Source organism: Salvelinus fontinalis, chromosome 6 (assembly GCF_029448725.1).
Source record: "Salvelinus fontinalis isolate EN_2023a chromosome 6, ASM2944872v1, whole genome shotgun sequence".
Taxonomy (NCBI): domain Eukaryota; kingdom Metazoa; phylum Chordata; class Actinopteri; order Salmoniformes; family Salmonidae; genus Salvelinus; species Salvelinus fontinalis.
This window is the reverse complement of record NC_074670.1, coordinates 16,352,719-16,374,434: the sequence shown is the minus strand read 5'-3', so window position 1 is coordinate 16,374,434 and position 21,716 is coordinate 16,352,719. Positions and strand designations below refer to the sequence as shown.

General features: G+C 38.7%; 1 protein-coding gene across 1 annotated transcript; it reads right to left on the bottom strand.

Moving 5' to 3' along the window:
* Positions 1–11,159: 11,159 nt before the first annotated feature.
* nkx3-2 (NK3 homeobox 2) lies at positions 11,160–13,341 on the bottom strand. The gene is made up of 2 exons (XM_055924407.1): positions 12,606–13,341; positions 11,160–12,166 (listed from the first exon to the last, which is right to left on the bottom strand). The coding sequence occupies exons 1-2, from the start codon at positions 13,207–13,209 to the stop codon at positions 11,730–11,732; spliced, it is 1,041 nt and encodes a 346-aa protein (XP_055780382.1). The 5' UTR covers positions 13,210–13,341; the 3' UTR covers positions 11,160–11,729.
* Between the last annotated feature and the right edge of the window lie 8,375 nt (positions 13,342–21,716).

The following is a 21,716-nucleotide window of genomic DNA, read 5'->3' as shown; positions in this document are numbered from 1 at the left end:
CAGAATGTTAGCTAAGCCCAGAACACTAGCGCGAGCCAATAGCAAATTAATAGAAACAAACGTTTGGAGTAACAATTTGAATTCCATTTCGCCTAAATGGCACCAAAAAATGTAGCTTTTTTATTTTACCACTACAATCTGTTCTTAGGATGAAACTGAAAAATAACTTGTGTAGATAGTAAACATCCACATCTCGATGGTGCCAAGTGTGCTTATGTCTGCATAACAAGGAAGTATTGGGGGAAAAAATTGCATCTTTTGACTATTTCTGGTCTAGTGATCGATGGCAGCAGAGTACGCTGCCCAACCTTATGTAATTAGAAAGAGGAGAATATGCTGATTCAAATGGTGTCCAACTTGAAAAAAATCAAAAAATACGCATTGCGAGATATTTGGCAAAATATACCAGCATGCCTCTCTATAGGAAAACAAATGGTGGGAGCTCAGCGTTCCAAGGGCAAAAGGTATTTCGGGGCTAGCGTTCGATGACAACCGAGTACGCTGCCCAACCTTGCATAATTAGAAAGAGGAGATTCTCATGATTAAAGTGGTGTCCAATTTGCAAAAGTTGAAATATACACATTGCGAGATATTTTGCAACACAGACATACCTATATTTCCCTATAGCAAACAATGGGACGACCTCAGAGTTCCATTAGTAATTTTTTGTTGTTGTTTACATTTTAATTACCAGCAACGTGGGCAGGTCTCATTGCCAACAATAGCAAAGCAAGCATTGTGGCGTAGAACAATAGGCTGGAATAGAACGTTTGGAAGGCGAGTTGGTGCCACGGTACTCAATAGAACTAATAGAAGCTGGCAGGGTGAAAAATACACTAAAATAAGGCTGGATGCAATGAACTAGTTTTTGTCTGAAAAAAGCATTGTTAAAAATGTCAAGTATCCAGCCTAGTCTTATGTAACCATACCAAAAGCAACAAGTGTCCCGGATTTCCATTTACTACGTTGCGTTTGGTCTATGAGACCAGGTTGTGTGGCCAGGAAACATGTTATGCACCACAGGCGTAATTGTCCTTTCTGTTGACACTGACTGTTGGGAAGATAATTCAGAGGACAGTAGCTAGCTCTCAACATAGACAATGACTAGACTTTGTTCCATGTCGTTAGTTAGCTCCACAGGAACGCGAACTAATGCTATTAACATCACTCTGGCCCCTGTTGTGAAAAACTAAGACGTAACTAACCAACTAAATTAGCCGCATTGGCTATAGTTAGCTATGCTAAAACAACAAAAAAACACTGCCTGTTTGACAAACCTCGGTGGTTTGGTTCACGGTTCTACCTGTCTGAAGAGCTAACGTTAGCTAGCAGCTAACAAGCATAGGCAAAACGTTGATCTAGCACACGCAGCTACGCAGGACAATTCTGTAAGATACTTCTGAGCTAAAGTTATCCACTGCACAGTAATTTACCCAATTGCCCCCGTGACATAGCTATGTTGCTAGCTAGCCAGCTAACGTAACTCAAAACAATAAATCTAGCTGCTAGCTACCGTTAGCTAGCTAACTATTAACTAATCTAAAAATCCCTCACCTTCCCCGATGCGCCGTCTCCGATGACTACAATTTTAAGTTGCTTATCTTGACTGTCCTCTTCTGAGTCCGACATATTGAAATATATTGCAATGAAGATACTATTGTACTGAAAATGTAGCTACTGCTTTCACAGTAATATAGTCAAAGCCTTTGAATATAGCTAGCTTGCTAATCAGTTAGCTAAAATAGACCCAGCACCAGGCAACCAGACGCCATGTTTCACCAGCCACTGATGCCAGGCATGTTCCATTTATGTTTTGTAAGCCTGTTATTTACAAACCCTTTATCGGCCAACTGAAATACTTGTACATTAAGGACACATTTGATGTTACAACTTTTATGTAAAAAAATATAATCCAAGAGTAGCAAATAAAGAAGGTTAAAATGTTAATTGAATAAAACTGCTTTACAATGGACCAGTCCAAGGACCTGAACGCTCAACAGTGACCATAGACTACGCGTCCTTGTTGCTATGGTAATCAAGGTCAAAGACTGAGAGGCATTCTTCCAGGATAAATAAATTTAGAATTTTAAAGTATTGACCATTCCATAAATAATACTTTTCTCCCCCCACATGATGTAGCATAAATTGCATAAAATAACTGTATGAACTAAAGTATGTAGCTAGTATACACCTTCAAAAACGTTCCACATCTCCTAGACTAGCCTATTCATCATGATGGTCCATAAAAAAAATATTCAAATTCCCAGGTAGTCCGAGGCCCTAATGGATTTTAGGTTCAGTAGACCTGAATTGTGTTCATATGGGATTGCTGCTACTCAATCATAGTGATCCATTCAGACGTGGTTTAAATTATAATTTTACTAATCCCATGTGGCTCAGTTGCTGGAACATGGTGCTTGCAACGCCAGGGTTGTGGGTTCGATTCCCACAGGTGACCAATAAGAAACAAGTATAGACGTACTAGGCTACTGTAAATCACTCTTGATGAGCATCTACTATATGACTAAAATGTTACACCAATTAATGTTGTCACTGTCTCCATGTCGGGAGCACATTCATCATTGTCGTTTGCAGATGAGTATATAATATATGGAAAACCCAGAGGTCATTTTCATTTTAGTTTAGGAATGAACGTGAGAAAATGCATGTAGCTGTTACTTTGCAAAAGCATATTGTATTCGGCCTAGATAGCCTATATCTTCAAAGTAATATGTTGATATTAATTTATGTTAAATTTAGGTTACTGGTTCATTAAAATAGTTATAAATGTATTAATACCAAATTTCACCGTTTTCAAGATGGCGTCAGTTTAATTTAGTCTGTTATAGGGGATGTTATGTGGTCACCTGGGCCGACCAGCAGGTAATCCAGAGGAATTTGCACCTGGAGCGGTTTGAGCCCGGTGGCAGTGACTGTCAGGTCAATATTGGCCCATCAACGTGGTAAGTGAGGGTGCCAAGATAGATATAAGAGTATTGTGAAGGTATATGCGTGAAAGACCCTAAACTGGACAAAAAAGGCACAGGTATGCACACACACACGCACACACAAAGCATGCAATGTACAGGTTATTGAACATAATTATGTGTTATGCGAAAATTACTTTGATATTGTTGTTATTGTGTAGTGAAACAAAATAGACTCCAGTACAGATGCTACCTAAATTGGTTGATTGATTTCAAATAAAATTGTTGGGCTACATGATGACGGGCAGTTATGAAATTTAAGAAAATATTCTTGCCAATATCTTGCACATGTTCTTCAATTATGGGTACCATCAGAACACTCATAAATATCTGTAAGAATGGAAAATACATTTTCATAATAGAAAAAGTACTATTTTTCAGAAACATAAAGGTATTTAGAACCAGCAGCATGCCAGGTGATGCCTTAAATATGAATCTTCAGTGAAAATCCAAGGCAGTGGTGTAACGGCACGGAAAAGGGCACATATTCAGTCGAGAGGGGACACCGATTCACTAAACAGGAATGGCCCAGATTCATCCAAAAACAACAATAACACGTTTTCATTTTCTCCCGTCTCAAGTTGATTGTTTGGAAATGCAGAGGGAAGTAGAGATTCATTTGAGAACACATGGGCAAATAGATATGGTCATGTGCTATAGTAATGACATTTGTTACAATATTAATGTTTATATAGAATAGCTACATCTGCTTGTTGGAAGGACTAGTCACTAGAGGTCATCCCTAATCATTATTAAATATCCCTAATAACATAATAATGCATAATACAGCATGTGTATGGGTTATGATTAGGTGTTCCTTCTTTTAGGTGAGTACGTATATTAATCAATAAAGCAATAACTTTTTAAAATATGTATGAACAAAAACAAATGTGAGAATCATTCTTCAGGCTACGCATAATGTTAGACTACATAGATCCTATTTAATGCATTATTTGTTAATACGTGTGGATATATTTTCGCATTGTGTGGTACAACCTACAGCCTACACTAGTAAATGTTTAGGTAGTTTATTTTGATACATTTGTCACATAAAATGTCAAACACCCTATAATGATATTCATTTTGTAGCCTAAATCTTTCATTTTAATCAGCATAATAGCCTCTATCGCGAATTGCAGCATGGGTCAGGCTAGCGGGAAAATATTTGATGTGCTATTTTACAATAGCCAACTATGAAATACATAGGCTATAGGCTAGGTCAGTACTATAAAATAGTATACATTTCCAAATTATGCTGCGTCAGTATTTGCCAAATACAAATGTACAATATTTAGATTGTTTATGCAGTAGGCTAAACAATAACATACATGTTATAGGCTAGGCTATAACTTTTTATATTTTAAATTATATCTTTCTTGAACGTTACATTTGTATCCATTCGGAATCGAATCTCTGGAAATATATAGACAGACATCGAACGCTATAGGTTTTAGACCGTTCAAGGACCGTTCTATTCCAATAACCAAGAGTAGTCAGACTAGACTATGCTTAGTACCTTTTTACTTATTCTAAGAAGTTTTGATGCACAAGACCAATCCACGTATAGATTCAGTTTTGTCTCGCAACTAATATTGCAATGTCATTTTTCAACCGCCATGTCCACGAGCTCTAATCTACACATCCTCAAGTCGATATGGACGCGTGACATTCTGTCGTCTACCCTCTCCAGATCTTGTTGTGCCCCTCGGGTCATCGTTTATAACCTACAGTTTCTTTCGAGACTGGGAGGGACACATTGGATCAGTAGCTTAAAGCTGATGTAGGGCCATTGTATAGGTTTTCACAGTTCAGAAGTTGTGTGAAATTCTTTATCGTGCAGTTTACCTGCACTCTATCAAAGTTGTCAAACCTAGTTGCTTCTGTTTTTTGTCATTTCATTTTTCAGATTATCACTAGCAATAGAAAATGTATCTTCCATTTTCTCGATCGGTATGGTTTAATGTTACTTAACCATTATTGAAAATAGACTAGAATGTAAGCGCTTGCTTGGCCTTCAACACTAGTCAAGCCGTCTGGAAATAGTCCTACTCGTTTGATATTAGGCTACATTTGACAAACGAAATATTTAAACTACTGTATAGGCTGGATAGTCACTTTTACAATTATAAATGTTCTTAAATGATATATTAGTATACTATTTACTTTGATGCGATACATGCCTCCTTCTACATGATTTACTTATTTATTTATCGTAGGACCTTTGTTTGGGTTTAATGTATGTAAGTATTACCCGAGATAGACTACTCCACGAGATCTGAAAATCGATCAAAATGTAATTAACATTTTAGGAGATATATATATATATATATATATATATATATATATATATATATATATATATATATATATATATATATATGTATAGGCTACCTACCATGTGTGGCAGCTTATATACATTACCGCGATGACCTTGATGGTTTAAATGGTGGAGGTCAAAATGTACCATTTAGTATGAAATGGAGCAAGGACACCTGCTGGGTATTTTACATTTTCATTACATATTTTCTTTAGGGCTGTTATTATTTCGATTGAACTTTTTGTAATTTTTGTGCATTCTATTTTTATCGTGATTAATTGCATTGTCTGAAAGCATCCAAAATACACAATGTATACAGCTAAAAACAACAAATCCATGTCAAAACAAGTTGACGTTGAGGTTACAGAAAGTGTGCTTTTTCAATTTACTTGATTTTGCAAACCGTTATCTTGGACAAAATCAAAACGTCAAAATTATTGTAATGCTTTTTGTATATATCAAATCTTAAAGCTCAATTTGAGCAAATTCTGAATTTGAGATTAATCGTGTAATCACAGCTAATTCTAAAATCAACTCGATATGAGTTTTTTTTATCGTCTGACAGCCCACGTTCTCTTATTTGAAATGTATGCAGTTATGTCCTTGAGCTGTTCTTATCTATCAATGTTCTGAATGTCATGTTTTATGTTTTGTGTGGACCCCAGGATGAGAGCTGCTGCATGAGCAACAGCTATTGTGGATGCTAATAAATAAATCATCATAGCTGTACTTTTCTGTCGGTGTTTGAAGCAGAGAAATAATTCTGCATATTATCAAAATCCATAATTGCACCATGTCTACATAGTTCATTTTTGCCTTTCTCCACAAATTCATCCAAATGCAGTCTCCGTATGTGACTACTCAATAAATTGTTTTATTTTGAAATGTGAAATGGGTTGTTTTACAAGGTCAGCCATTGTAGTACGGCGCCCCTGGAGCAAATTAGGGTTGAGTGCCTTGTTCAAGTGCACATCGACAGATTTTTCACCTTGTCAGCTCGGGTATTCGAACCAGCGACCACCGCCTTAATGATGATGTCACGTCAGTTATTTTCCTTTTGACAAGGTAGACACAAATAGGCTGCGGATGGTATATACACTTCGTGTGAACGCATTATGAAAAAAATAGAAAAATAATGTATCCCACCCGCAGCGCAATAGCCTCTATACAATACTAAATATCGAGGTTCAGTAATTGTGCTATTGTAACCTGACATGTCCACATATCATTTAATTAAGTCTATAGCCTATATGCACCGATAGATTTTGCCATGCATATGGAAACATATGGCCTACGGATTTAAGTCTCAAAGAACGTCATATTAAATACCAATTTTCTATCATTAGATCTGCAACTTGATCTACAACAACAACTGGAACATGTCTCTGCGAGAGAAAATAATTTCACTGATTAAGTCTCATTATACGTGTCAAGCGAACATGTATGGAATTGTCCTTGACATCATGCAAGATCTTATAATATATATATATATATATATATATACAGGCATTCAGATGATAGTAAGAAAAAGGAAAAAGTACTAATAAACTGGTAAATTACTATACCATGTTGAGTAAATCATGTATGATATTTGTTGTACTGGCAAACAAAGGAGCAGTGACTAAGGGGTGTGTGTGTGTGTGTGTGTGTGTGTGTGTGTGTGTGTGTGTGTGTGTGTGTGTGTGTGTGTGTGTGTGTGTGTGTGTGTGTGTGTGTGTGTGTGTGTGTGTCTGTGTGTGTGTGTGTGTGTGTGTGTGTGTGTGTGTGTGTGTGTGTGTGTGTGTGTGTGTCAACAGAGAAAGAGAGGGAGAGAACGAGGCAGGGGGGGGGGGAGACAGGGAGAGTTTGAAGGTGTTTATGTGCGAGTCGAGAAACGTATCTATATGGTAAATATACATTATTTATTAATTTATGTCTACCAGCCTCAAACATTGTGCTCTTGCTCTGATTTAGGTCTACACAACAACACTCACGAGTCACATTCTGAAAAAGTGCACCAATGTATGCCTATAGATATTAGCGTTCCATACACATGAATTGAGGAGTTCGTTCAGTGGAGACACACTTGAGCATATTGAGCATTATGGCCCCGCATATGATCATAATGTTTTGTTTGCTGTTGCAAATAACCATCCTGTGATCTACTCTATATTTTGATGCAACCAACTATTGACCTATATGAACACTATTATTAAGGGCTGAGCCCGCTTGAATAGATATGGTGACATATTTCGGATTAAACAAAAAATCGTTTTGGAAGAACCTTCATGAATTGGCCTAGGTCTGTATCATTCAAAGTGATAAATATGATGTCTAAATAAAATAGGAAGAAAAATACCAAACAATTTGTCAAAATGAGTAGGCCTTGATTGGAATGCGGAGCCGTCTGTTGGATGACATACTTTTTGTAGTTGTTTTGGAACCAAAGGTCTCTACTGTTGGTTGATCAGATCATTTTCAATTATAGTAATTATTTTGAGATTTATTAGAGTCTTAAAGATACAATTCCACATGGGCCTATTGCGATCTTGCGATTTCAAAAGTGACAAACGATAACACGAAGTGATGGGCCTGCACTCCACATAGATAGCCCTATAGCCTAGCCCCTGAAACCAGTTCAGTTTCATTTATTTGTTATTTGAAAATAAGCGAAGAATATTTCATTTGTTAGAGCTTGTCTGATTCATGAGCAAGCCATGGTTCATTCGCGCAATCCATTTGCTGAGATATATGCGCAACAAAACAATTATGCACGAATTACATATGTCCTAAAAATGTATTGTCTCTTCCATGTAAATCATTAATTTCAACCTTTCTTTTGCTGTGTGTTGCATCTCGGCTCTGCTGGGCTCACCTCAGCCAGCGCCGCCCACCCCTGCGTTGCAAGCCAGCTTGGCACAGATGGGCATACAGCCTTGGTTAAGGAGATATGTTTCGCATAAAGTCACGGGAAACGATTCCACTCACAAAATATGGAAAATCACGACGCAGACTACGTTTTCAATTATTTCAATCTAGCTGTTAAAAATAATTTGTGCTGTAGGAGATATGTTGTACGATTATTTTCATAAAACAAACTGCATGCGTTGCCACGGACTTATATCAACAGTATAGGCCTACCGATGTGGCCTACCAACGTGCTACATGGCATGTGTTCTATATTTGACCTACCATGGTACAGGCTTAGTACATGACAAAAAATCGGAATTCATGTTTTAAATTTCAAAACATACTTTTAACCATCTTCGTGCTTTGCGCATAGGCCTACACGCATTCCCTCCAAATGTCATGCAAACGCTCTCATGTATAAAAACAAGTCTAATGGGTAGACAATGAAATGGGGTTAATGCATACCTATGTGGGTGTTTGCATTTCACCAATCAAAAGTTGAAAAGAAGAACTTCAACTGACAGAATATTTCACTCTTAATGAGACGGAATGCCATGCCAATGAGATTTGGGATAGGTCATAACAGCCATTCCAATAACGCCGATTTGTATTTCATTTTAGCAATTCTCTTTTTAAGACAAACTGTGTTTGTAGAGAAACAAGCAATTAACAGAGTCATTGGAGAAGTCCTTTGGGCTGTACGATTGTGTTGCCTGTATAGCCGGGCGTGGTATCAGATATAGGCTATAGCCGCGCAAAGTACTCGATAAGAGTTTGTGCAAGAATTATCCAGAATACGAAGATTGAAATGCCATTTGTGCTTGGAACCAGGGTGTCAGGTAGCCTAGTGGTTAAGAGCGTCGATCTAGTAACTGAAAGCTCTCTAGTTTGAATCCCTGAGCTGACTAGATTTAAAAAATCTGTCGATGTGCCCTTGCGCAAGGCACTTAACCCTAATTTGCTCCAGGGTCCGGGTACTACAATGGGTGACCCAAAGATAGCACTTTTTAAACTGCAGTCGACTGTGGAATTTTGGACACAGTAATTGCAGAATAATTGCAGCGTACTGTATGTAGTTGAACTGCAGTTAAACTGCACTGTAACTGCAGTCACAATGCAAAATTACTGCAGTAAAAAAACGGTTATTTTGGACGCAGTATTTGCAGCATAGTGCAGTTGTACTGCACTCTAACTTCAGTTATACTACAGTATGCTGCAGTTATAATGCAATATTTTTTCGTAAGGGGTGTGACAAAATATTTATTTATTTTTACCCTAATTGCTCTTGTAAGTCGCTCTGCATAAGAACGTCTGCTAAAATGACAAAAATGGAAAATGGGACAATTTCTGTTGGTTTGGTCAGTGAGATGATATGTTGAAAAATACTATTAAAGTTCCTCAGATTGATTAAAAATGAGCTTATCGTTTGCTGTTTATTTCTTGCCGTACGGAAAAAGTAGCCTATCTACCCAAAATAGTATCGAGTTTGAGTTGTGGTTATAAAAGTCAGTCCATAGGATGACGTGTTTTCTCTCCCTTTACCTCCTGAACACCCAAACACTCATGGGTATAGATATCTTCATGTTGACACACCTCGAAGGTTCCTGTCAGTTTACATAGTTCAGGAATCGGGGACCCATAAATCATTGTCTGGCAGGTGTATTAGTGGGGAGGCAAATGAGGATTAGTGTATGGCCAACCTGTCAGGAAGTTGTGCAGTAAGGGTGGTAGCACTGAGGTGTGTGTGGTTAAAACTAGGGCCGCTAGGATAGCATATAACATGTATAGGCTATGATTATGATGAAGTCATCACATATCAGAATAGAACCGACTACTAGGCTACCTTTACTTTTAATAATAATACAAAATAATTATAAGAATAATCATCTACTTGTTAGTTTTATGGTTCTTTATTTGTATATCTATTAACTTTGTTCAGCCAAATAAAATTATATGAATCAGCACAATTCAACTTTCTGTCATTGAATTAACAAGTTCATTCCATCAATTATTCCGTTTCTCAGGAATAAGATGAAATTAACGTATGAAACCCTACCTTTTCAAAGAATATCTTCAATAATTGCACGTGTCTTTTCCTACTAGCACTGACTTTGCTGATAACTTTTTTTTATGGAAAAATGTACTTACTACGACTTTGATGTGGTTATCTCACCTATAGCCATATTAAGATGAATGCACTACTGTAAGTCGCTTTGGATAAGAGCTTCGGGTAAATTACCAACATGTGAAATGTAATTATGTAAATGAAAATAGTGTGAGATTAAAACCGTCACATGCTCTTGAACCCTGCAGTTTTGGTGTGCAGAATATTTTTCTCCCATTCTAATTAGACCGTCGTGAGACATGTTAGTTTTAACCTACTGATAAAGAGTACAGCTATTATATAACTGGTTTGAGGGGAATTCCTCAACTGTAGGCTTATATGGTATATACTGTAGCTGCAGAATAAGGTGGGCCTTATACATAAACGTTGTATATGATGTAATATATGACCATCAATTTAGTAATTTAGGTCAAGAAAATAAAACCCTACATTTGTTGTTGTGATGCAATTTCGTTCATCAATGCATCATGGGTATTTCATTGCTTATTATTATTATTAAGTTAATCAAGTTATTATAATTTTGTTATCATTATGACAACAAGAATGGTTAATGACACAATTACAATTCATTTTGGCCCACTGATCATGGTCAATAAAACCCCTGTCATATTAACTGAAATTCAGTCCTTACAAAAAAAGATTGTTTTGAGATTGCAGTAGAAGTGCAGTAACTGCAGTCAGCAGCTGCCTGTGGTATTTTGGATGCATTAGTTGCAGCATGCAGTAATACTGCACTCCAACTGCAATCTTTTTTCGTAAGGGAAAGTCTAAAAAGGAAAAAAGGACATACATATTAAGGCTCGAATCAAACACGACTAGCTTTAAAATAATAATATGCCTGATATGTTTTTAATGTTTGATTTCTCTCTTAATAAACAATCAGATTTAGAACAATTAGAAAATAAGTACATTTTTTAACAAGAGTTCAATTGTTACTGTCTCTGCCACAGTTCACGTTAAGGTCATACGTACAAAAGAAACCTTCAAATCGATATTTCAGTCAGATATATGTCCACACTCTATCTCTATGTTTCGAAAAGTGCTGAAAATCTTACCGTTACCCTACAACCGCAGCAAGAAAAGAAAAGCAGTAAGGGAGATATTCGAAATGTCACTTGGGGGTCTGATATCTCCAATGCTCGTAGTATACATAGGAACACATATGTTGTAGGCCCCCTTTGGAAGGTTTACACTCCATACAATCTGAAACAATGGCCTAGTGTCATCACTATACCAAGGAAAGTGACATGTTCAGTCTAGACACCATGAGGCAGTTCAAATGATTGACATAACTCACATAAGTAGTTCTGAGTTCATTTAATCTCTCCTGATTTCTTCATAAAAAGTCAATAAAGCAAATGCCTCGATTTCCTGATGGAGGAAAATAAATACAAAGTAGGCTATTCAATTCTCATTGATTCCCAGCACAAGTAGAGAGTGTCCATGCCGGGAGGCAATAGGCGTAGGGGTAGTAATACGACGGCTGGAGAGCGAGGAGCGGAGGCCGCAGTAGTTCTCCGGGGTTGTACTGTCTCTGGTCGTCCCGAACTAACACTTTCACAGCCACTTTCTTTGCGGCAGGGGCCGATGCCATCAAGTCGGCAGCCATTTGACGACGTTTTGTTTTATATCTGCGGTTCTGGAACCATATTTTGACCTGCGTCTCTGTCAGCTTCAGGGAGGCCGCCAGGTCTGCTCTCTCTGGTCCGGATAGGTATCTTTGGTGATTGAACCTACGCTCGAGCTCGAACACTTGCGCGTGGGAGAACGCAGCCCTTGAACGTTTTTTTCTCTGTTTGGGCTGATCCGAACTTTTATCACAACTGGCCTCGTCTAGGTTGTTGGAATCTGAAAGAAGAAATTGTGCATTTTATGTACTATGAACAATACAAATCATCGCTTTTCTTAGACCACACAAGATGGAATAGTCATATAGGCCCTAGCTCTTAAAATGCATCCAAGGCTGTCTGAAAACGAACCTCACACTTTCATAAATCTCCATGGCCATTTACACACGTTAATGGAATATATAGATTGAAATTAGGCCTAAAAACGTGTGTATGCCATGCCATGCCATGACATAACATCCCGCTGCCTCTTGCGTAAAGGCGGTGCCTCCTGCGAGTAAAATAGCCTAATGTTTACACCACATTGGCGAAATGATCTTTAGGGATTAGACTAGGATGTTCCCCATAAAGTATTTTTAGAATTTCTTTAAATGATGGTTTCAATTGATGTGTTTACAGACTTTTACCCGATATGTCCCAATAAAGAATGTGTAACTTACCCGAAACATTAGGTTCACAGTCACTAAGACCTTTTGCGTTATCGACAGCAGTGGATTCATGGTCCGTTTCGTCCTGCAAACTTTCTTCCAGTACGTCTGAAGCAGGATCCCTGTTTTTCTCGGACTTGCAAACGGCCAGCCTCTTGCTGTCATTGTCATCACTGAGACCTGAATCCGAGTCGTAACTTTTCTGGTCGCTGGCCATGCAAGCTCCCTCGTCACTTCTACACGCCGTGGGAAAGTCCTGCGAACCAGTATCCATTTCTCCAAATATTTTCCAACACGCAGTCTTCGAGAAGCAGATGTCCAAATCTGGCAAGTGTCGACTGTCCTCTTTTTTGTTCAAAATGGCTTGGATAGAGAAAGGCATCAAGGAGTTGCTTCGAACGGCCATTTCAAAGAGCAAAGTTTCTGTCGTGTAAAAATCGTAGATATGGACCAACGTCAAATCATCCGCATTGTATTCCCCTTGAAGCGCTATTACTGCTTTTTTTGTACCTCCCAGATTTGGTATCTCATTGCATTCCCACTGAAAAAGCGATGGAAATACTGCGTTCAGCCTATTTCCCGAGGCACGATGCTTCTCCTCCGTCAGCTCTCGCATTAGCCTAAGCTTTCTCTCTTTTCCTGCCTTTTTCACACAGATCCACTATCCAACCTCACCTGTGACAGACAGCAATCCCTCTCCATTTCCTATTGGACGAGAGGAGAGAAAAATCGCGTGATGATTGGCCACTGTAAATTACGACACACTCACGTCTTGTCTGGCAATAAATATGTTTTTAAAAGGTTAACCCCTCACCAGCCAAAAGGGCTGTAGTATGTCAAACCATGAAAATAAAATGGCCCATTGGAATGAGAGTAGCCTAGCTAGCAAATGTGTGTCTTTAGCCAACGGACACCAATAGATACGCATACACAGCTGTAGCCAATGTCACTCAGAATAATGAGAACTTCGAGGTTGATAGTAATACAGCTGTCAGTCTACCTGGGTGGCTGTTGTTGTGCGCCTTCTCCCTATCCGTACATAGGCCTACCGTTTGCTCAATAGATGACGTTATTGACGACGACCTTGGCCTTGAATCTATACTGTAAATACCAACCACCTGAACCACAGGTAAGCTTCACTCGGTGTCAAATGTATTCAATTAAGGTTGATAACTCATCATAAATGTAAAACAAAGAAGAGTTATATGGTAGGGATTATTTGCGTAATGTCTGGAGTTCCTTCTGAGGAGCATCTTCCCGTGAAATAATGATGTAGGCTTTATGTTTCTCCTTCTGTATGTTATAAAGCAAATGCCCATTTAATTTCAATGCATGCACATTATGTTTTTCATGGTTTGCCACATGTATGCCTATAAATTACCACAGACCTCGGGTGTCAGCGACATGATCTGTGGGCCCATAGGCAGCACATTTCAGCACATTGAGGTAGGAGGAATAATTATTTTCTCAATGGCAATTGATTGAATTGAGGTCTTAATAAATTCGTCCGAGATTTATCATTGATCTTGTTTAATTGAGCTATAGGTAACCTAGCGGTTAAGAGCGTTGGGCAAGTAAATGAAAGGTCGCTGGTTCGAATCCGAGAGTCAACTAGGTGAAACATCTTTCCATGTGCTCTTGAGCAAGGCACTTAACCCTAAATGCTCCTATAAGTCATTCTGAATAAGAGCGTCTGCTAAATGACTAAAATGTAAATGTAATTAAGGAGCCGTGCTTGTGTGTTTCCTCTCGCAATGATACCACAACAGTAGGCTACATATAGGCTAAACTTTAGCCTATTATTTCAGATGTTATATTATCACCATGGTATAGTGCATTTGGTTTAGGATATAAATAAATACTAAATTAAGTCGAGCAACATGTCTTGTAGCGTTATGCCTCTCTTTACGATTAATAAGAACCATCATAATGCATAGTGTAGGTTTTGTAGGATCATAGTGGCATATCATTCATGCAATGGCCTGCGTCCCAATTGGTCAGATTATTGTTGTGTTATCTGATAATACCAGATGTAGCTTCCTTTATAGTCTACGCCAAGGGCTACCACTAATAATAATAATAATACATGTCATAGTATTATTTTTTATTTGTAAAGTTGTTATTGTTATTGGCGTACATAATATAATTTTTATCGTGATGTTAGTAAGACATGAATAAACATCAACAACATTCATTCAGCGAACAATGCACGGATTAACCTATATTTATGAGCAGACCGCAAGCGTGAATATTCGAATGCTTCAGCAGTTTCCATAATATAGGCCACGACTTCTAACCATGTCACTGAAGCGTTTATCCACTTATTTTACATTGACTCATATTTGTGTTGATTGAAAGTTGGTGATATCAGTAGGCCAAGACCTGATGCACCATTAATACTAGATACAGGTAATGCATCAGCTGATCTTTTGTATATATAAAAAACAAGTAAATCAATACAATAGGCTACCAATTAAAACACATGAAAGGCGTAACTGGTATTTGTGAATGTCTTCTTGAGCAAAAAAGCAATCGAGTTATGCACGGTATATGCGTAGGCCTATGTCATTTATTATATAGGTAGGCCTTGATTAATAATATATTTTATGGGCACAATGTAGAGCATTATGTTGAATAAGCAGGGATTTTTAGATTTCTTTTGAATATCAACCGTTTAACAGAATCATAATATAGCATTGAATAGCATTGAATCTGATGCTATCATTTCAGATATTTGCAGTTGTATTATTTCCATTCTAAATAGCTTCCTCATCTTGATAACAGTTTGATGATTGCAACAGTTTGCAGTGATATAAATATCAGCATGAACCCACTGAATATGACGTGAGGTCATATGCCTAGGAAATGTATAGGACAATTGATGACAAGCATATGTTATGAGTGTGTAATCCTATCATACCTAGGCTCATTTTAAAATATTAAAGGTTTCTCAATTGTCAAGTGGATCAATGATGTCATTGGCAGACCTTTTGCATGTATATGTCCTACCACCTAGTGGTCACTGAGTATACTACTTTGTCATTTGCATATGTGGCATCCTTGACTTTTCCCATTCCAATATGATGATAGTAGATGTTGTTGGGAGGTTGATAAATCAGGGATGTAATATAATTCTTATTTTAATAACGTTTTCTGAGGTAAAGAATTTATACTCAAGAAATCCATATAAAAAGACTGTTACTTACAACTGTCCCTGCAGTTAAAGATATATTAGTGAAAACACTAGCAGCCTGGAGGACATATAGGACCTTTCCCTGCTGTGCAACTGCATGGACCCTGCACCTGGATTAGAAGGGGACGTCATTTTCATTTTTCACATCATTTAAAAAGACTGCCTTTGTGTACAGACAATTGATTGTTCGTTGTGCTACTTTTGCATTTTTTTGACATCATGACATATGATCCTTGCAAAAAGTTGCCTGCTGATCTCACAACTCCTTCCTTACGGGAAGAACCCCAGCTGACTTAAGACTTAAAGTTTGACTTAGTCTTGAAGAGAGTTTTAAAAGGTTTTGTAATGAGTCTTCCCTGCTTTAGCCACAGAAGGAGGGTAAAGAGAAGGTAAGAGAGAATAAGATGGAAAATGGGTCAAATTGAGAGTTTGTTCACGTGCCAGAGGTCCACAAAAGAGGAAAATACCCTGGTTATCAATACAACGTCAACCAGGACTCCCTGGGCTCCAGCATGTTTAGATAACCAAACTGGGATGAATAATAGAAAGTAAGTAGCTATAAGTGGCAAGAAAACTAAACAGTGTAACAGCAGTTTGCTGTACAGCAAGACAATAAGTGATGCATAGTAAGTGATATGCAATAAAAGCTTCAGTGTGTGTATGCATAAAGTGAAGCAAGATTGATGTCACAGATGTATAAAAGCATTTCTTTGCAAAGGAAAGTCTTTCACGGCACTCAAGGGGAAAATCTACCTCTAATGAATTCATCCCAAATCGGCATACCATCTTGTGGTTCAGATTTTTACAGTGTTTTAAGAATTGGCAGAAGTGGTCAAAGAACTAATTGGAAATAAATCCAATGTCCCCATCAATTTCACATATTCTTCCAGACCATCAACAAAAGCATACTTTTGTCCCTTTTCAGAATTTAGCTTCTCCTCTGCCATTTCATTTGAGGGTGTGGGACTTATGTGCAATTAGGTAGAAATATAAATATACATGTGAAGAGAGATTCAAAACTGCCCAGACACATAGGCTCTCTAGGGCCGGGTTTGGAAAACTATATAGAAACCTCATAGTGTTTGAGTAAATGCCTGTTTGTAAGGTCCACATTATGCTCTCTAGCCTATATATAGAGGGATACTCAGGGACAGCCGAGATAGATTAGATAAGATGGGTCCCTCTGCTGGCTGGGAAAGACACTGACATGGAGGTGGTATCTGGGACCCACAGGTAAATTTGGGCTTTGTGACATTCAGATGTAGGATCTTAATTTGAGCATCCTGATGCAGGAGAACATTCCTGCAATGCAGAATATTTAAAACTTGTAGTGTATTTGATGTTAAAAAAGGCTTCTGAGTTGAGTCGTACAAAATGGAATACAACTTTGCGGATAATGTTCGGAATGACAACATTTCATGTGTACATCTAAAGACCCGCATCACTATACTGAGAGCATTTATTTATTTTTTTAGCTTTTGTTAATGTTTAATCTAAGCACTGCAGAACGAGCATAAGGAAGTGTATCGCTGGTTGGGGTAAGTTTCTCAAAACCAATTGAAATCTCCAAAAAAAGAGTCTGGACTATTCTATAACATGCCATTTTCATCCAAAATACAAATTTAGTTCAAATAAAGTGAACATCTCCTTTAAATATTGCAGATTGCACCTTTTATGGTGATTATATGTAATCATCATTTTAATTATCATCTTTATATTCAATTACAATGATGGCAGATCATTCTGTATGTTGGTGTTATGGAGAGTTGACATAATTATCTATTCATTTGTCTATACATTTCATTTTTACTCCCTGAATACCTCCTTGGTGTAATGTAAGGGAGAAAACTACCACACTCCAAGAATACCTCCTCTGTGTGATGTGAGGGAGAAAACTACCACACTCCAAGAATACCTCCTCTGTGTGATGTGAGGGAGAAAACTACCACACTCCAAGAATACCTCCTCTGTGTGATGTGAGGGAGAAAACTACCAAACTCCAAGAATACCTCCTCTGTGTGATGTAAGGGAGAAAACTACCACACTCCAAGAATACCTCCTCTGTGTGATGTGAGGGAGAAAACTACAACAAAACCATTACACAAGACATACATGTATACTGGGTTAACCTGGCGTGAGAGTGGTTGTGTATCCTTATTTCTACACAGCATATAACTTTAACCTTATGTTTTTAACAAATCCTGGTTAATCAAGCCGCATGACAGAACCATGGTAACATCTCTGTTTCCCATCCTCTCCAGGGTGTGTTTATGACAGGTCCTGAACCTTTGCGTGCTGGTATGAGGAAGGAGGCTTGCAGCACGCCATTCTCCCCCTCTCTTACGAGAACCGCTGCCAAATTGCGTTCAGATGGAGCAATACATGAGAGGGCACTGCCAAGAGTCATTTGCAATACATGCTCCCAAAAGGTCCTCTGCATTTCTCACCAAATATCAGATCCACCATGATAGCCACCCTTAATCAACTTCGACATTGAGAAGTGGAGGAAGAGGGCCACCGACTATAAGTATGCTTTTAGTCACCTAAGTAACGATTCAAATGCCCCTAATATTCTTTTTCTCAAGAAACATTATCCTTGCATGCAATGAACCGCTAAATGGAAGAACCCTTTGGACGGCACACACCTTATACTGTAAATGTTACCAAGAGACAAGGGAAGAGCAGGCCTAGCTGTGCCCTCCTCCTCTTGGAAGTTATTCAAAACAACTCAGCATTGGCTACATTACTGGGCTCACACTCAAAGCACAGGAGCACTTTTTAGTGGGGGGATAGCCCACTGTTACAGTCCAATTCATTTGTGTAGATAGCTCAGACATGATTTATAGTGGATTTTCAGGTGTGTTCTACTGACAAACGAGCTCCCATCTGCCTTCGGCACGCAATAGACAATACATGCAACTCAAGCACATTCATGCGAGGCTTCTCGTTAGTCAAGGGCCTCGTTGCCTAAATGCCTCTGCGACTATTCTCTTTCTCCTGTGCTCACACTTCAATAAAAATGTCCTTCATAGAAAACAAGCCTTTCATGAATGTTATGTCAGATGTACTTCTTTTGAATATACACAGGGGTTTATCAGGTTATCAAGGCTTTAAGGATCATTTATATGTTCTAGAACTAACTGAGGATAGTTGGACTGAGGTGTCTTTGACTGTATATTACCACTTTGAGCTCAATACTGCTCATTTGGAGGACTTATTATATACACAGTGCATTCGAAAAGTATTCAGACCACTTTTTCCACATTTTGTTACGTTACAGCCTTACTCTAAAATGGATTAAATAATTTTTTTGCTCATCAATCTACACACAATACCCCATAATGACAAAGTGAAAACAGATTTTTAGAAATGTTTGCAAATTTATAAAAAATTAAAAGCTTCTTTAAATAAGTATTCAGACCCTTTGCTATTAGACTGGAAGTTGAGCCCATGTGCATCCTGTTTCCATTGATCATCCTTGAGATGTTTCTACATCTTGATTGGAGCCCGCCTGTGGTAAATTCTATTGATTGGACATGATTTGGAAAGGCACACACCTGTCTATATAAGGTCCCACAGTTGACACTGCATGTCAGAGCAAAAACCAAGCCAAGAGGTCGAAGGAATTGTCCGTAGAGCTCCGAGACAGGATTGTGTCAAGGCACAGATCTGGGGAAGGGTACCAAAACATTTCTGCAGCATTGAAGGCCCCCAAGAACACAGTGGCCTCCATAATTCTTAAATGGAAGAAGTTTGGAACCACCAAGACTCTTCCTAGAGCTGTCCGCTCGGCCAAACTAAGCAATCGGGGAGAACAATCAGGCCATTATGGTAGAGTGGCCAGACGGAAGCCATTCCTCAGTAAAAGGCACATGACAGCCCGCTAGGCACCCAAAGACTCTCAGACCATGAGAAACAAGATTCTCTGGTCTGATGAAACCAAGATTGAACTCTTTGGCCTGAATGCCAAGCATCACGCCTGGAGGAAACCTTGCAGCATCTCTACGGTGAAGCATGGTGGTGGCAGCATCATGCTGTGGGGATGTTTTTCAGCGGCATGGACTGGGAGACTAGTCAGGATCGAGGGAAAGATAAACAGAGCAAAGTACAGAGAGATCCTTCATGAAAACCTGCTTCAGAGTGCTCAGGACCTCAGACTGGGGCGAAGGTTCACCTTCCAACAGGACAACGTCCCTAAGCACACAGACAACACAGGAGTGGCTTTGGGATGTCCTTGAGTGGCCCAGCCAGAGCCCGGACTTGAAACCCTGATCGAACATCTCAGGAGAGACCGAAAAATAGCTGTGCAACAATGCTGCCCATCCAACCTGACAGACCTTGATAGGATCTGCAGAGAAGAATGGGAGAAACTCCCCAAATACAGGAGTGCCAAGCTTTTAGCATCATACCCAAGAAGACTCCAAGCTGTAATCACTGCCAAAGGTGCTTCAACAAAGTACTGATTAAAGGGTCTGAATACTTATGTAAATGTAATATTCCTGAAAATGTTTTTTTTAATAACTTTTCAAACATTTCTAAAAACCTGTTTGTGGTTTGTCATTATGGGGTATTGTGTGATGAGGATTTTTTTTTTTTTTTTAACATCCATTTTTAGAAAAGGCTATAACTTATCAAAATGTGGAAAAAGTAAAGTGGTCTGAATACTTTGCCGAATGCACTGTAAATAATTTTATGGTTTTCTAGTCTTTGGAAGCTTCTAGAGGTCCCAGATTGTCCATGCCCCTATGCCACCATGTCTTTGCAGCTCCTATGTTGGTCAGTTCTTATGACATTTTTTAAATGACTGAATCTTGTATCCTCTCACTGGGTTTGGTCAGTAGTGACCAGCAGCATATTATTATGGTTACCACAAACCTAATCTTTGATCTGTTTCTTCTGTGTTGTGTTTCCTATGACATTTTATTTTGCCATTGTCTCTCTAAAAAGCTGCCAGCGATGGTGTGCTGTGTTGACATGGCTCAAAAACCCAGTCAAGTTAGAGTCAGGGGCTTAACCTCCATCTCTGCCTTAACCATGGCATTTTTTAAATAATGCGTATAGAGATTTTTTTTTAAAGCCTCTACCCTTCTTGGCTGCCTGTCTCTATTTCTGTGACTCTCATATGAAACACTTCTGACATTAAACACCTGTTAACTTTTATGTCTTGTGAGCGGAGAGGCTGAATGGGAGGCCATTATATTCAGTGCCAGTCGCCTTGGCAAAATCCCAGTAGAGGAAAGACCACTCCCAATATTGAGGGGCTATGAGAGTGAGCCCCCTTATCCCAAATAGCCGAGCTAGGCAGTCTGGGAGGATCTCTCCTCTGTTCAAATCTAATATGCCTTCTATTTCACTTGACAGCTAAGATGAAACCACATGCTTTCCATAGTGCTCTCCAGGATAAACCACATGGCTAACGAAGAGACTAGCCTAACCTTGATGACACTCATATCAAGTCACAACAGGAGAAGCAAAGCTCTCCCATCTGGAGGATGCGATAAGGATAAGTGATATGGAGTGCGTGGACACATCCCTTAGTCGTGGTATATTGACCATATACCACAAGCCAACAAAGTGCCTTACTGCTATTATAAACGGGTTACCAACGTAATTAGAACAGTAAAAAAGTCATTTTTGGTCATTTCCTATGTATACGGTCTGATATACCAGAGCTTTCAACCAATCAGCATTCAGGGCTCAAACCACCCGGTTTATAATGTCTGTTAGATCATGACTGTACTGTACCAACCTAGCTGTCTCTCCACAAGTAGGTACAATAGTACCTAACACATAGAATTACATATAGAACATAAGTTAATATGATCTATAACCTTACATTATAGTCCCCATTGTCAGTCCTTTCAGACAGCCAGTCATTAGAAAACAAAAAAGGTACCTGGTTACTCCAATGGTATCAATCATTGCCAGGA